Source organism: Streptopelia decaocto (genome assembly GCF_964273445.1).
Source record: "Streptopelia decaocto genome assembly, chromosome: Z".
Taxonomy (NCBI): domain Eukaryota; kingdom Metazoa; phylum Chordata; class Aves; order Columbiformes; family Columbidae; genus Streptopelia; species Streptopelia decaocto.
The window spans coordinates 51,189,165-51,205,779 of record NC_138657.1 but is presented as its reverse complement, the minus strand read 5'-3'; the positions used below and the strand labels follow the sequence as shown (position 1 = coordinate 51,205,779).

At 39.9% G+C, this 16,615-nt stretch overlaps 1 protein-coding gene across 3 annotated transcripts in view; it reads left to right on the top strand.

The window, feature by feature from the left end:
* The window catches only part of ZNF608 (zinc finger protein 608), a gene marked incomplete at its 3' end in the record, with an annotated part of 85,072 nt that extends 70,353 nt beyond the window's left edge, over window positions 1–14,719 (top strand). For 2 of the 3 annotated variants that reach the window (XM_082075111.1, XM_082075112.1), the window contains exons 4-10: window positions 5,325–5,412; window positions 5,881–8,332; window positions 10,038–10,455; window positions 11,005–11,177; window positions 12,068–12,221; window positions 13,480–13,561; window positions 14,559–14,719. In XM_082075111.1, coding sequence (XP_081931237.1) covers window positions 5,325–5,412; window positions 5,881–8,332; window positions 10,038–10,455; window positions 11,005–11,177; window positions 12,068–12,221; window positions 13,480–13,561; window positions 14,559–14,565 — 3,374 coding nt within the window. Of the gene's footprint in view, window positions 1–5,324; window positions 5,413–5,880; window positions 8,333–10,037; window positions 10,456–11,004; window positions 11,178–12,067; window positions 12,222–13,479; window positions 13,566–14,558 lie in introns of those variants that run through there. The other variant, XM_082075113.1, reaches the window with a different exon arrangement.
* Between the last annotated feature and the right edge of the window lie 1,896 nt (window positions 14,720–16,615).

Here is a 16,615-nt window from a genome sequence, read left to right as displayed (position 1 = left end):
ACAGGAATGGACGCATACCCATTTACCCATTCAGATAACTGGTCTTTGAGTTTTCTGGGAAAATAATCAACCTGAACTGAAACAGAATTTTGTAGCAGTTGCTGTGATCTGGACACTAAAGCAGCCTATGCTGTAAACATTACATCACGCTTTTCAGTCTAATTAATTGAGTAATGTCTACTTATATTGGACTTTGAATGTGTTTGTTTTCTAAAGCCAGTGTTTTCAAAAACTGGGCCCTGCATTTAAGATATTAATGTGATAATTGGATTCCTAACTACATGATCTCATTTTCAAAGTTTTGAATACAAAGCATAAAAATTCTTGGCTTATGTCGATTGCAGAAAACAGAGACAAGAAATAAAAAGGATTAGTATCTATTTTAGACTAGATCCTTCAGTCTTTTGTTGTTTAGATGAAAGAACATCTGCAGGAGTGTATCCTGTTAGATCTGAATAGATTCTTAAAAGCTTGATGTGACTACAAGTGTAGTGTCAAGGCAGTCAACATGCATGGTACCCCGGCTGGATACTGAAGGTGCTTTGTGGTTGTGATGTTTTAATGTCAAAATAGCACATCTGTACTTGTTAGGCAGACTTCAGAAGAGTGTGGCTCTCTTTTCAAATAGCGAACAATGAATTTAGGTAGTTCATTTCCAATTTATGATGATGTAATTCTTTCTGTAAATTGAGTTAATTGTGAATAACCAATTTTAGTTCTGGTCTTTGTTATGCAGTCACTGAAAAGAAGGAAGAGGGGAAGAGAACAGATACATTGCATCCACAGAAACCATAAAAAGTGCTTCTTTCTGTAGATTTCTGAAAATAATTTTATTGCAGATCACTTTTGTGACATGTGACCTTCTATTCCATAATAAAAGCCAGGTACAAATTGTCTCAGTTATTTTGTACAGATCATTACATTATATTTATCAGAACTGCTTATGTAAAATGTTTTTTTGCTCCTCTAGACATGTGTTAGCTTTTCCTGTTGGCTAATTTTTTGCCATAAAGAGTGTAGTTAAGAATGTGACGAATAAAGAAAAAAGCTCATAATGGTACGTGCACTGTGAAGGAAAACAGCAAAATACAGAATCTTTTCTTGCTCCTACCAGGCTAATTAAATTCCTCTTGATGTTAAAGTAGGGACTTCCATTGACAGTGGTGGGCACTAGGTAACATCCTGTGTGCACGCTGGCTGTACATTAAGGCTTTTGTGTGTGATCCTGCCTTTGCTAATAATGGGTTTTGGCAGAAAAGGTAGTGTAGGTGACCTGTAAAACCGCTAGGTAACATGACCCCATTTTCTTGTGTTAGACACTATTTCTTAATTCTTACACATAACACATTCACCACTTACTGTTTCTACTCATTAATGCTAAAGAGTAGCATGGGTACTAACTTTTGAAATTTTTGTTTTCTTATTATTGGCTGCTTTAATTTAGGCTATTTGACACTGAGGACTGCAGAGGATATTGATAATTTCAGATACACTGTGTGTAGTTATGTAGTTTGCAAATGGAATGATAAACTAAATTAAATCAAGAAATTTACACCCTCATTTTAGGCTAAGTGTTTCTCTGTTACATCCAAAGTTAGTGAACTGTGCTCTGCTAATTGCTTAGACTCTTGAGTTGACACCCTTACTCAGTAGAAGAAACATTTGCACGCTTTCAGAATATATTCACTATTGTTTGATCCAACCTCACAAGAACAGGATTAGATATTTGGCCAGGTTTCATGAATTGTAATCTTAGAGCCCTGATACCCTCAGCTAAACTCCATTACACACATCTGAATTTTTCTCCTATTCTTCAGTAATGGTTACTTTAAATAGTTTAGTCTCTTGGGCTTTAAGGTGAAAATACGTATCTGTATTCAGACATTATGAAATGTGTGGATTCCTCGAATTGTCTTTGCATTTTTCACTCTTGTTCGGGCAATGCTAAACAAATGATTGTTACAGGATGTGTAGTGTCATCTGTAGTAAAATATAATGGGAACTCTCATTATGGGGACTTCTTGTGACTGGACACAGCCTCAGGGAGGTTTGATCCTTTATGTGATATGTTACTTACTTTAGAAGGTGGAGGGATTATGTGTAGAGCTATGCCTTACCACATGCACGCTCAAAAGCAGAGTTGGAACAACTCTGAGAAGGGTTAGTGCATCTATGACTGCATGCCCAGTGCACTCAGATGCAATACTCAGAGGTGGAGATTGCGGTAGTACTATTTATGTACTGCCTCCCAGACAGAGTGGAGGAGATCCAGCAGGGGTTTTTGTTCTGAGCTTGAACTCTGCCAGGACAAGTACTTTGGATCAAAGAAACTTGTAATAGTACATCCTGACTGGGTGCAGCAAAAGTAACCCTTTCTCTTCAGTGGTGCATTTGGAATGTAGTGTGGACTATTTAGCTTTCTCGTCTCTGTTTTCATTTTCCAGTGCTTGGTCTAATAAGCCTCCAGTTGCATGTTTCCTGAAGGGTCAGTGCTGTCTCCCCTGTTACTTGTATTCTCTTGACCCATTTCCATGACAATCTTAGAAGATTAAATGAGCTACCTTCACTGCCAGTTCTGTGGAATCTTACCTGTGTCTGAGAAATGGGCTGTTCATTAGGGAAAGGAAATTTATTCCTTGCTACAGTTCTAACACAGCATGGAGATTAATCTTTCCTCTTACTTACACACTAGGGCCTTTGCTAAGACTAAAAAACGTAACGAGATGCTAAATGTAACTGACTTTAAGGGAAGAATTTACTTGTGTTTGCTTTTGAAGTATTGACTTTCTTACCCTGGAAGGTCATTTGAATGTCTTCTAAGAATTACTGAAATGTGTATTGATTTCAGGGTTTTTACTGTTATACCTGCTCCATGCCTTCTACTTCACCTTATTAATATCACTAGGTCTGTTATATAAAAAAATAAAGAACATGCAGAGACAGATTACAGATACTAAGGAAGATGGAGATTTATTTAGGAATACACCTTGACTAAAAAAAACCAACCAAACAAAAAATGACATTTTAACAAAGGATAAAGCTAAACTAGTGGGGGGGAAATGAAAGGCACAGTTAATTCTCCCGTAATACTCCATGGGAAGTCAGAAAGCCCTCTTTGCTTTGTGCGTTTAGGAGATTGGATGAACACTGGCAAATGGACAGGAGGGAGCAATTGTGCTGCTGCAGGGGTACGGGTTGTGTGACACCATAGAATTTAGCAGTGGAAAATACCCATGATTTTCACTCGGAGCACTATGGAGTCACAGCTGACAAGCTATTGAGGTGGAGGAAAAGCATCAAGGTTGCCACAGAAACAATTTTTTAATGCCTCTCTCTAGTGTGCGAGTGGCAGATGGGAATGTAGTTTGGAGTTGCTTGTTGCGAGGAACAATTTCCACTGACAAAATATTTCCTTGGTGGATCTCCTCTTGCTCTCCACATTTGTTGCCAATATGTTCCGGTGGGTCTGGAGGACTCAAGACATGGTGCAAGTTCAGCACTCGAGCACGGCACCTGCTGTCCCCAGAGCCCACACGCCGCCCTCCGCCCTGGTGCCAGTGCCAGGGGCGCTATGGAAGCACATGGGGGCCGGTTCCACCGGAGCCTGCCAGGCCACCCTTGGCCATGGGCAGCCCCAGGTCCCTGCCCCCACCACCACCTACTCTGGCGGTCGTTTCCATTTGAAAGGGGCGAGTGTGAGAGGTGTTTGGTTCTTTTCCAGGCTGCTAAGTTTGCATACATCATAAAAATACAGCATGGCAGTTTAACCCTAATCCTTCTAGGTGTTCAGAGGCTGGCTCTGACCCTAGTTGGAAGAGCCTTTTATCTTTCATCCTTCAGACCGTGTAGCCCCAGCATACAAAAATCTAGTTGCCTTATCATGATGCAACTTAAAACCAGATGGGGAATAATTTTCAAATCTGCTACAGAGAATTTTTGAGGAAATCTCTTCTTCCCTGGTACCTCCACTAACAACACTTCAAATGCTTCCCTGCTGTTAAAAGGCCCCTGAGGAAATAAGCGCTGGTTGCATGTTTACCTTGGTGCAGCAGAGAGGGATCATTTTAGTACAAAATTAGAAATCGCACTGGTAAGACAAAGAAAAAAGACCAGCTGGAAACATTCTGGCACAATGCCATTATTATATCCGTTACAGAAAGGCTACAGCTAGAACAAGGGAAGTGTAGAGGAAAAACAAATCACAAGGCTGGCAGCTGCGAGTTTGTTTCTTCATGCTTCTCATAAACTGGAAGCATTTTGCATCATGCCTTTCTTTTCTAGGTAAAATGTATTTTTTATTTCAACGTCTGTTCTAATGAGAAGAGATTGCTGATACAATAATACTCCTTCGTGTTTATCTGCTGCAGTTAATGAATTAAAGGAGTCATTATGCTGGCTAGTCCATAAGCATGATGATACGTTAAGTGAAGAAGTGTTTGAGGGCAACCTGAAAACATTTGAATGGCATCTGCCACATCTCTTTTACTGTTGCTTAGAATACCCTTCCTGTGCATGCATTTACAGGGAAAATTCAAATAAACCAGAATTAGAAGTCAGCTTTAGGTGGACAGATGAATTTACATTCAATAAAATTTATCAGTGGGAAAAGCAGTTAAATTGGATTTTTTAAAAGACCCCTCTTTCTCTGTATTATTATTCCTCCTTACTGTATGGTTGCAGTTCACGTCTAGTTCCTCACTTTGCACAAAAGGAAAAAGCAACGCAAATAATAGACTTTTCCATCCATATGTGCTGAATAAAACTTGCAGTGCATACGTGTGTGTGTGTGTGTGTGTGTGTGTGTGTGTGTGTGTTTCTGTGTTTGGATATATGCTATTTCAAATAAATAGAAGCATCATTATCATATTGTTCAAAGCAGATTCTTCTCAGTCACCTACTGATTTAAACACTGTAACTAGTGCTTGGTTTATGCTGGCTGGCTGCCAAGCAAAAGCAATTATGTGCAATAATAGCAAAATTAAGAGGTGAGTGTTGCTGTTTTACAGCAGGACATGGCAACACCCATTTCCTTCTGTCAGCTGTATCTTGATTACACACACAGTCACACAGGCACATACTCTGTCCTGCACACATACACACGCACACACAGAGTCATCTTTGTCATTTGCAGTCTTCCCTGTGGGTTTTAACTTGAGGTCACTGAAACCAGAAAAGAGGAAGAGTATAGACCACAGCATTTGAAAGCAAATGAGAATAAAGCTCTCACTTTGTGGGGAAGGAGAGAAAAAATGAGAGCAAAACAAAAAGCCTACCTCAATTTTTGTTCTGACTGTGATAATGCTTTGTTTTTCTCCCACTGGCAGGTGTCCTAGTGGTAAATGTTACGTGGAGGAACAAGACTTATGTGGGAACACTGTTGGACTGCACAAAGCATGACTGGGCCCCTCCTAGGTAGGCAATCATTCGGAGTCTGTTTTTTCTCTGCTGTATTTTCACTCCCAACCTCTGTCAAGAGACTGTACAGAGATTAATAAAAAACAGCTGGTTATAATTGAAAACATGCACCAGTGAAATGAGTTATTCTCTGTTCCACACTGAAATGTAGCGTGGGGGTTTTTATTTCTTTTTGTTTTGTGTTTTTGAGAGGGAAGGGGGAATAGATGGGATTCAGAGGGCAATTAATTTAGAAATGCCTTTCTGTAAGTTTGGAAAATCTTTCTATTGTTCTAATTAGGTGGTCTTGTTCTTACCATTTTTGTCTTTTTTTGTTGACTTATCCTTTGGGACTGTAACATTCTCACTTAGAAGAAGGACATCCTTCCTTTAACATGATGATGGTTCTGTTACTGGACGGGATATTTTTTTGGTATTTATTCAGTTCACAGCTCCTGCTCATGAAGTCTGCTCTTGTTTATATAGGTTTTGTGAATCACCAACAAGTGACCTGGAAATGCGTGGAGGACGGGGCAGGGGAAAGCGGGCAAGGTCTGCTGCAGCTGCAGCTGTACCTGGGAATGATGCGAGTTTTGCAGAGTCCAGAGGACTTCAAAATAAGAATCGAGGTGGTGCCAATGGTAAGGGGAGGAGGGGCAGCCTTAACTCAAGTGGGCGCAGGACACCACCGAACTGTGCCATGGATGAAGTCAAAGCCAGTCCCTCATCCACAAACAAGAGAAAAACTAAGCCTCCAATGGAGCTAGACTTGAACTCCAGTTCAGAGGACAATAAATCTGGAAAACGTGTTCGTACTAACTCTAGAAGCACTCCCACCACCCCACAGGGGAAACCTGAGACTACTTTTTTGGACCAAGGCTGCTCTTCTCCAGTGCTGATTGACTGTCCTCACCCCAACTGCAACAAAAAGTACAAGCACATTAATGGACTACGATACCATCAGGCTCATGCACATTTAGACCCAGAAAACAAACTGGAGTTTGAGCCTGACGGTGAAGACAAAATTTCAGACTGTGAAGAGGCATTAAGTAATGTGGCACTTGAATGCAGTGAGCCAAGCACAAATTTGCCTGGTTTTGATCCACTAAAAGCTCCAATGTCTCCTTCCTCCATCACTACGCCGGGGACCCCCAAAGGAAAAAGGGAATTGACCAGCAACGGCCCCAGTTCAGTTATCAGTTCCAAAACTGGCAAGAATTCTGGCAAAAAGAAGGGTCTGAACAGTGAATTGAACAGCCTTCCGGTAATTTCTAATATGGCAGCCACACTGGATAATTGCTCGGTAGCAGATGGCAATTTGCAAACCGAAATGCCTAAATTGGAGGCTGAAGGGTTAATCGACAAAAAAAGTTTGGGTGATAAGGGCAAGAAAGCAAACAATTGCAAAGTGGATAAAAACCTCTCCAAACTGAAAACAGCCAGGCCCATTGCCCCAGCGCCAGCACCGACTCCACCCCAATTAATAGCTATACCTACTGCAGCCTTTACAACCACCACTACAGGGACAATACCAGGACTGCCCTCTCTAACAACAACTGTTGTTCAGGCTACACCAAAGAGCCCTCCGCTAAAACCTATTCAACCAAAGCCTACAATTATGGGAGAGCCAAGCACTGTAAACCCAGCTCTCGCATCCCTCAAGGACAAAAAGAAAAAGGAGAAGCGAAAGCTAAAAGACAAAGAAAGCAAAGAGACAGGAAGCCCCAAGATGGATCCTAAGCTCGGAAAACTGGAGGATTCAAAAGGATCTGGGAAAGACTTATCTGGACATTTTTTAAAGGACCATCTCAACAAGAATGAAGTGCTAGCTAATGGACTGTCAGAGTCTCAAGAAAGCAGGATGGCAAGTATTAAGGCTGAAGCTGATAAGGTTTACACGTTCACAGACAATGCGCCCAGCCCTTCCATAGGGAGCGCCTCCAGGATGGAATGCAGCACTTTGGTGAATGGACAATCTGCCATGGCGCCACTGCACGTATTGACACAAAACGGTGCCGATAGCGTGGCTGCTAAAACCAACAGCCCTGCTTACTCGGATATTTCTGATGCGGCTGATGACGGTGGCTCTGACAGCAGGTCAGAGGGCATGAGGTCAAAGGCCAGCTCTCCGTCGGATATTATTTCTAATAAGGACGGTGTTGTAAAGGGACATTCTTCAGCCACAGCACAGTCGGCTCAAGCGAAAGAGTCCCATTCTCCCTATTACCATGGCTACGATCCTTATTATTCCCCAAGTTACATGCACTCTGGACAGGTCAGTGCCCCAGCAGCTGGGAACAGCAGTACCCCACAGGGACTGAAGATCAAAAAAGAGACTGAGGAAGAGGCTGAAAAGAAAGAGAAGGCAGAACCATCAGATGCCAAGAAAAGCGAAAGCACTTCCTCTAATTTGCAGCCACAGCATCAATCAGTAATAACACAAAGACACCCTGCACTTGCTCAGTCACTTTATTATGGACAGTATGCCTATGGGCTCTATATGGACCAAAAGTCCATAATGGCCTCTAACCCTGCTTACAGGCAGCAGTATGAAAAATATTATGAGGACCAGAGACTAGCAGAACAGAAAATGGCACAAACTGGGAGGGACTGTGAAAGGAAGAATGAACCCCCCTTGAAGGAGATTGGGAAGGATGACAGCAAGCAGAAGAATATTCCATCTGCCACTATCTCAAAGGCCCCTTCAACTCCAGAGTCCAGCAAAAATAACACTAAAATAGGGTCATCAGTCCCTAACAAAGGTGAGGAGACAAGCAAATCACAGATCCTTTCCAATCACCAGCAGCAGCTTCAGTCTGACAGTTTCAAAGCCAAACAAATGGAAAATCACCAACTCATAAAGGAGGCTGTGGAAATGAAATCTGTTATGGACTCCATGAAGCAAACAGGAGTAGATCCAACCACAAGGTTTAAACAGGTGAGATCACAGGAAATGGAGCAAGAGTGTCTTGATTTATTAAGTCATGTGAAGTTTTACCCCTGATTCTGCTATGTTCTTCTACCTTTGCAGTCAAACAAGCTCTGCCATCCTTTTTTTCACACTAGATAGTGCTTTAGTCTGTGAATAGACCAACACACCTTTCAGTTCAGCTGTTTGAGAAGAAAAAAAAAATCTTGCAAGGTGGTGACAGAATCCAAGCTTAAGACCTGAATAGACTATTTTAAATTACATGCATGAATAAAATAGAATTAGATTTCTCTTTCAGATGTAAATTCTAAGCAATTTGCTTAGTTCAGAAATGAGAAATTTCAAGCAAAATAAGCAGCTTTCATTATGAGAGGACTTCTAAAGTATATTTGAAACATGGTTTGAAGTGTTTCTTTTTTTTTTGTTAAATGGCAGTTGGCATTTACTAAAGATAGGTGAGCTGGTTCTTTGAAGCTCAGCTCTTTATCTTAACCCAAGGTGACCTTTTTGAAACCATTAAGTTCCCCTTCTCTCCTCAGCCAACCTCAGGCCCCTACAGACCTACACAATGGTTGAAATCCGCTCTCCACTGAAGTTAGTGATGGTTTGTCATTGACTTCAGTGGAACCAGGTTTTCATCCAGTAGCTTTGTGCTGACCTTCTTAGATGTCAGACTGCCTTCATTCGAGGCAATGCGACTGTCTCTGTGCTCTAAACTGGAGCCTTGATGCTTTCATGTTCTGGTGTGTGGCACATCCCAGACTTCACCCTTACAGGCTGTCTTTCAAGATGCGGTGGGGTCAGGTGATTGGGCGTTAGGGAGCTCTGAAGGAGGTGGGGTAGTACAGCCTCAAGTAGGAGAATATTTCTTCTGATTCAGATGAGTTCTTGAACCAGAGTGTCCAAGCGTCTACTTGTGTGCTTATGTTTCCGTTGCATGTGCCATAAATGTGTATCAATGGAAGACAGTGTTTACAGTCAGCTCTTGCATTTCCTGTTACTGCTCAGCAGTGATTTGGTGTGGTCTTGTAAAGAACTCACCTACCCAATTCTATAACATGTCTATAAACCAGTCTATGGAATATTTTATGCAAAAATAAATTTATGATATCTTGTATGTGTAGTCCTGATCCTGTAAATACTTATCCATGTGCAATTTTATAAACTTGAAATAAGACGGACAGCTGAAGAAGTCTGCCTTAGTGTCTGACTTCCACTGATTCCTAAATGTCTGTAACATCAGGCAGCATTAGCATCTTTCCAGCTAAATCAGTTTTTCAGGTTCATTGTTCCAGGTAGTCTAAGTGCTGTGGCATATCATTAGCCAGCTTTCATTTTGTGGTTCACAGATATTTCTTCTCTCTAGTGAGAAAATCTTTCCGTGGGCTTTAATTAAAATATCTTATGAATAGTATGGTCTCAGGACTTTGATACAATGCATATGTATTTCATGATTAAACTAGTTAAAGGCATGAAGAAGGATATAAGATGAAGCAATTGAATTTAATTTTGATTGTAGTCTCTTGCTCTTTCATGGGAATATTCGTTTGGCTTTGAGCTCAAGACACTCTGTAGCAAGCAAATCTCTGTGTAAGAGGGATATGTTATTAAAACAGGTATTAAAAATACATTAACTGAAGTATGAGAAGTATCAATAATGATATTACTTCGGTTTCTAAGTTCATAACAAAATTTTTTTTCTCCTCCATATTAGGATCCAGATTCACGAACATGGCATCATTATGTCTATCAGCCCAAGTACCTTGATCAGCAAAAATCAGAAGAACTTGATCGTGAGAAAAAGTTAAAGGAAGACAGCCCTAGAAAAACACCTAATAAGGAAAGTTCCCTGCCTAACCTTCCTGTCTCATTAACAAGCATAAAAGAGGAGCCTAAAGAGGTCAAGCGTTCTGATTCTCAATCAATGGATGAGAGCAAGATAAAAAACGATGATCGAAAGACTCCTGTAAATTGGAAGGACTCTCGGGGTGCTAGAGTAGCAGTTTCCTCACCGATGAGTCAGCATCAATCATATATCCAGTACTTGCATGCTTATCCTTATCCACAGATGTACGATCCCAACCATCCAGCCTATCGCGCAGTCTCTCCTGTCCTAATGCACAGCTATCCTGGTATGTACTCTGAAATTTGCCTTGCACACTAGTTAAGATTTACACCCTCAAAGTGCAGTAAAGCCTGCATTTTAATATTTCTGTTAGTAACTAGGCTGAATTAGAATCTTCATGGCTGACGTTTGTTTTGCTTGTGTTTCCACTAGAGAAAGTTCTGTAGATGAAACTGATTTAATACAAGATGTTCCTTTTATGAACTGTCACAGTTCTCCGCTACAGTTTTCTCAACCCTTGACAGTCTGCTATTGCTGTTAGACTGACAGATAATTTATTGCCTATAAAAATATTCTAAGCACTTAGTGTCAGAATCATTATAGTTACTATTCCTTTCACTTAAACTTCACTAAAATGGCTATCAGCTCAGACCTCTTTATAACCTCCACTCATCAGGGTAAACTAGGTGAAGAAATTGAAGAGCAAAGATGCATTGTGATAGTCACATGATCCATTTTTGATGTTATCCTCTGTCCTGGCATCCCCTCCTCCCACCTTGATATAACCAAAGTGTAAAACCAGTAACTTGATGTGGTATTTATTGTTTACCTGCAGGGGCCTATCTCTCTCCAGGATTTCATTATCCAGTTTATGGGAAGATGTCAGGGAGAGAAGAGGCAGAGAAAGTCAATACGAGCCCAAGCATCAATGTGAAATCAACCACTGAGTCCAAAGCACTGGATTTGCTCCAGCAGCATGCCAACCAGTATCGCAGCAAGTCCCCTGTTGTAAGGCGTCATCTGTTGTTACTGATGAGTGGTACATATGGGGAGGGGTAGAGAATATCATTTTAAGAAGCACACAGTCTGGCATCAAGTTCTGAATGCATGATGCTTCTTTTTAGTAATGCTTAAAATAAATGCGATTTATAGTCACGATGTATTAGCGTCAGTTCTGCATTCAGAGTCTTCCTATCTTAATTGAGTGGACTCATGTAGAAACACAGATTTAGAGATACCTCCTGGTGCACAGTTTATTGCAGTTAAACAGGAAACTCCTGTTTGGAAACCGATAATGAAATCAGAAGTTGTGCTGTGGGATTTGGTAATACCCCTTCCCTATATTTGCCAAGAAGCCACAACTTCCAAATAGCAGATTACCAGCCTGCATTTCTGAAGATTTCCATGTTGGAGCAAACACACTTATTTTACTTTCAAATAAGCTGCTGCTAGTTTTAATTGTGAGCAAGTCACTGACTCCAGTTCTATTTTTAAAAGGGCTTTCTTGCTATTCAGGCAGTCTTGATCCCCTGAGTGCATTAAAACAGGCTGAGGATTCATTTACATCAGCTTTCAGCAGCTTAACTAGGTTGTTCAGGCGTTGCCAAGTCAGCCAATCTTAAGGGAACCCAAAACCAGAAGTCATTGTGGTAGCTTCAACCTGCAGCGTGTTGCCTCAAAATCTCTGTGCCTTGGAAAATCTTCCATTATCCAGATAACACCAGTTTTAGATTAGAATCGAGTGCAAATAATCCAGTAGAGATACTACTTCTTCAGAATATGTCAGCTTTATAATTTGAATTTAAAAGGTTGTTGCCAGGTAATGGCAAGTGTGGTTTTGTTGTGATTTTGTCACTTTTAAAATTCTCACATTAGTTTTCTTTCACCTTTATTACTAGACTGTGGAAAAATCAGCAGCTGAGCGTGAACGGGAAGCAGAAAGGGAACGAGACCGTCATTCTCCTTTTAGCCAGCGGCATCTCCATACGCACCATCACACACATGTTGGAATGGGTTACCCCCTTATACCTGGACAATATGACCCATTTCAAGGTGAGCAGAAGATTCCCAGTGGTGGGATTAGCTTGCCTCATGGAGTTGTTACCTTGACACAGGAAATCATGCCTACATGAAGCATTTTGAAGAGAGATGCCCTTGTTAAATTGAAAGTGCTTTACATTTGGGAAGAAGCCTTGAAAATTCACAGCATGGACTAACAGCAAATGAATAGTTTCATGCCTGAGAAACACCAACTGTTTTTTTCCAAAACTGAGTGTTGTAACATTATTAAAGATGTACAGCTAGGCTGTCATTCACATGAATGTTTTGATTCCTACTGCAAACTGGCATTAACAGGCTGAAAGGCAGTAAAGAACCAAACCAAACAACCTCCTTTTTGTATAATTAGGGTTGTGTAAGCAGTGGAAGGAGTGTAGCAAAGACAAAAGCTTTTTATACTGAACGTATTTTATGTACAAGGCATTGCAGTCACAAGGGTTTGAGCTTGTTATAATTTGACCATCTGAAAAAGGACTCTTTGTATTTTGGCAAATGCACTGCACAAAATTGCAGTCAGGGAAAAAGCAGCACAATAAGATGTGATTCATTCTCCCTAGGTTTTATACCAGTCTTGGACTGTTTTTCTCTAACCCTGAACTCCAGCTGAATTAAAGGAGGTTTCCTACCATGCAGCAAAGTACATGCTATCACAATTGGTAGCTAAATGACATTAATTCATTACCTTCACTTGGTGTCTCAGCAGTTATTTTTCCTGTGTAGATGTCTTGACATTTCTCAGTTTGATTCAGTGATTCCATATGCCTTTTGGGATGCATTATGCTTGTTCAGTAGGAAAACTGTAAAAATGATAAGTTATTATGAAAGTATTGTATTCTGAGCAGCTGGCATGTCGTTTCTGTAATTCACTGTGACTTTTGGTTCTTGTTGTTTCCTGGTACTTGATATTTCTACTGAGCTTCCTGTTCAGGAACTCATACAAACCACTTAGCATCATGCAGTGCAGTACTTGGAAAGGAATACAATAAGTAGGAATGCTGTATTTTCTTGTAAAATATCTACCAAGGACAATTCAGTTTACTGTATGAAGGCATATTGATCATACTGGGCAGACTGTCTTAACACTGTTGCCTGAGACATTTGCCCTTTATGTAGTGTTAAAACCCCACCATTTTCTGTTGGTGGGTTTTTTTTGTCTGCTTGCCTTAGAAATGCTTCCTAACATTTCTCTGAGCACACAAATGTATTAAACCCAGAAGTACATCAACATTCCTTCGTTTCTTCTTTCCCTCAGGATTGACCTCTGCTGCCCTTGTTGCCACTCAGCAGGTGGCTGCACAGGCATCTGCATCTGGTATGTTTCCTGCACAAAGAAGGTAAATAGCCAGTAAATCTTAAATTATATATCTTAATGTAGAGAGGACAAAGCAAATCATAGCTTTTATAGCCTGATCGTCTGCAGTTTTTTGATTGACACAGTTTTTATAGATGAAGAAAAACTTGAGACTTTGCCTTAATTGTAGTTTTATTCTCTTTAAGGTGACATTTTGTCCTTACTTACGTCCCTTAGCTCTAACATAGGTCATTGTTAAGGAACAAGTAGTATGTATTCTGAGATTTTCCATAGACTGTGTTTTAAGGATCAGTATTGAGATAGAAAGAGTGATTATGATTTAACATCCAGATTTTTTATCAAAGGGTTTTAAAGTTCATGTTTAGTTAGATCCATGTGCTACCAGGAAAACTCAGGATTTTATCTGTTCTGCAAGTCTGCCTGGTTTGCTGATTTTACTTTCAGAGAAGTTTGCTTGGGAGTCCATGAGAAGTCATATCGTATTTAAGTTACATACCCATTTCACGTGTTTGCTTCTCAGTTATTTACTAGGTTTTCAGTAGAATTTGCTTTTCAACCATCATCCTTACTCTTCAAGAGGACAGAGACTCTTTTGTATTATAATGATACCATCTCAAGTGAAAAACTCAAAACTTTAGGGGTTCTTTCATCACTGCCATGTTAAGTCTCAGAGTTTAATGTGTTAAATAGTACTGTAACGTTCCATGACTATGGGTGTCTTTCTGGAAGCTGACTCTGAAAACAAGCAGCCATGTAAGGCTCTTAGCTGGAATTATTTGAGTGAGAAAGGGTTGTAGCTGGTGGATGCTATGGTTTCAGGACCCAGAACATAAATCCTGACACAGGTTATCTGTTGTTATGTTGTTCCCAGCAGGGGAGGGACAAGGACATGGCTGTCTGTCTTGCCTTCTTGGGACTGAGAGTACTGTGCATGTTTCATTTCATGGAGTATCCAAGATGCTGAAAAAACTAGGAGGAAAGGATATTGCATACTAAAACATTCTTCTTTCTCTTTTCAGAGAATGAGTTTGGAGATGTACATTGTCATGTGACTGGATCACATGAGGAAGCGCTTTATTACAGACATCAGTTCCATGGTGTTAATTTGAAATGCCTTAATGGCAGGCAAAAACCAGTCATTTCATTTTTGTAAATTGCAGATTTTATCACAGAGTAACAAATGTTGCTGTAATTAGACTTCTGTTTTTATATATATATATATATGCGTATATATATATATACATATATATATAAAAATATATATATATTCTTTACTTTTTTTGTATCAGTACCAGGGCTCGCACACAGGGTCTGCTGCTAAGTTGCGAACCACACAGTAAAAGGAGATATGTATTTGTCATGTTTAGAAAGCGTTAACCGCAAGAGGCTGTTTGTTTCTTTTCTCTTCTTCCTTTTTTTTTTTCCCTTTCCAATTGTAAATAAATAATGTTATGTATCAGTGTGCCTGAACCTTGCATACCCTTCTGATGTTTCCCACAAGCTCTCAGAGAGGCTAACTGTGATGACACTTTGGTACAATGTAGACGTCTATTTGGTGGCTCCTATTAAGATGCATAAGTGTAAAATGTTACTGTATTCACTGTTTTCATTGTAATTGTGTATTGTGAAAAATTATACCTTTGGAAGGCATGGGGATTCTAGTACCACAAAAACTGTGTTGTATATAATGTATAGATTTTAAATGGAGATAATGAACTTCTGTGAATAATGAAATGTCTTTTTTGATAATCTTGAATGGCAGATAACCTAATAGCCTGCATACCAGAAGACATCTGTGATGGTTTTATTACTTGAATAGTCCTGCAGTCCTTTTTTTAATGTTTACAATTACCCGGTTTTAGAAGAGAGACTTTAATGCCATTGCCTGGTTACTTGTTTTATGCTGTAATCTAGTTTGTTTTATGTAAAATGTATATTGAATGCATTCATTTTTATACCTGCCTTAAACAATTTGGCAATCAGAAGAAAGAAAAAAAGTTGTTTTATTCTTAGTGTCTATGGGCCACTTTGAAAGATGTGTCATAGCTGTAGATGTCAGGGGCTGCAGGTGCCACACAGCTGCTGGTGTGCGTTCCCAGAGGTTCTCCCAGGGCTCAGTTGCTGGTGGGCACCTGCAGCCACCCCCTGTGTCCCTGCTGGGCCTGTGGGATTGTCCTCTCCCAGTGATCAATGCAGGGCTCAAGCCAGATGGCAGTGGACCTCTTTCAGTTGACCCGGATAGACTCAAAAAAGGCCCATGGTAACACCTTTTTATGGTATTAATGGAACTTAAACCTCTAATACCTGTTTTAGAGAAGCTCTGTGTGCTATAAATTATAGGCAAATTTTCTGTTATATGTGTATTGCCCCCCACCCCCTGAATAGATGCCTAAAACCAGAAGACCTGTCAATTTAAAAAAAAAAAAAAAAGTCCCTTGCTGTGCTTAACCTGCATTACCACAAAATAAATATTTTATGTGGCTGTACCACCTGTTTTGTTACAGTGTGGTTAACACAGTACACAGTAATATGAAATCACTAATCATGACATGAAAAAAATCAGATCTACTGGTCAGGTTTTTAAGGCTTTAACCTTTGTCCTTTCCTACATATCCCAGTTATATTGATTGTCAAAAATGTTTTTAAAGTTTTACTGATTTTTTTTTTTTTGGTTTTGTGTTTTGTTCTGTTTTGTTTTTGACAGGGTGAATTCCTACAAGTTAAAACTTGTTCTTGAAGTCAGTTCCTTTCTTCTACCTTGTGAATACTTAATACAGAAGGATGAATTAAAGATTCCCAACAGACAAGCACACTTGGACTTTTTATATTACTATGATGAATCTGCCATTAATATTGCTATAATTGTTTTATTTTTATAGGCATAAAATAAGTTCCCTTAGTGACTAGTTATAAGGTTTATTGATTTTTACTACACATCGTTCATCTGTGGCTTACTCTTATTGTCTTGTTCTGAATACATTCTAAAGTCTCACAGTGGTGACATACTACAAATTAGCCTCATAAAAATGGGACGGAAGGGTGTTTTCTTTTGAAAGGGGATATTGTGAATGCAGGG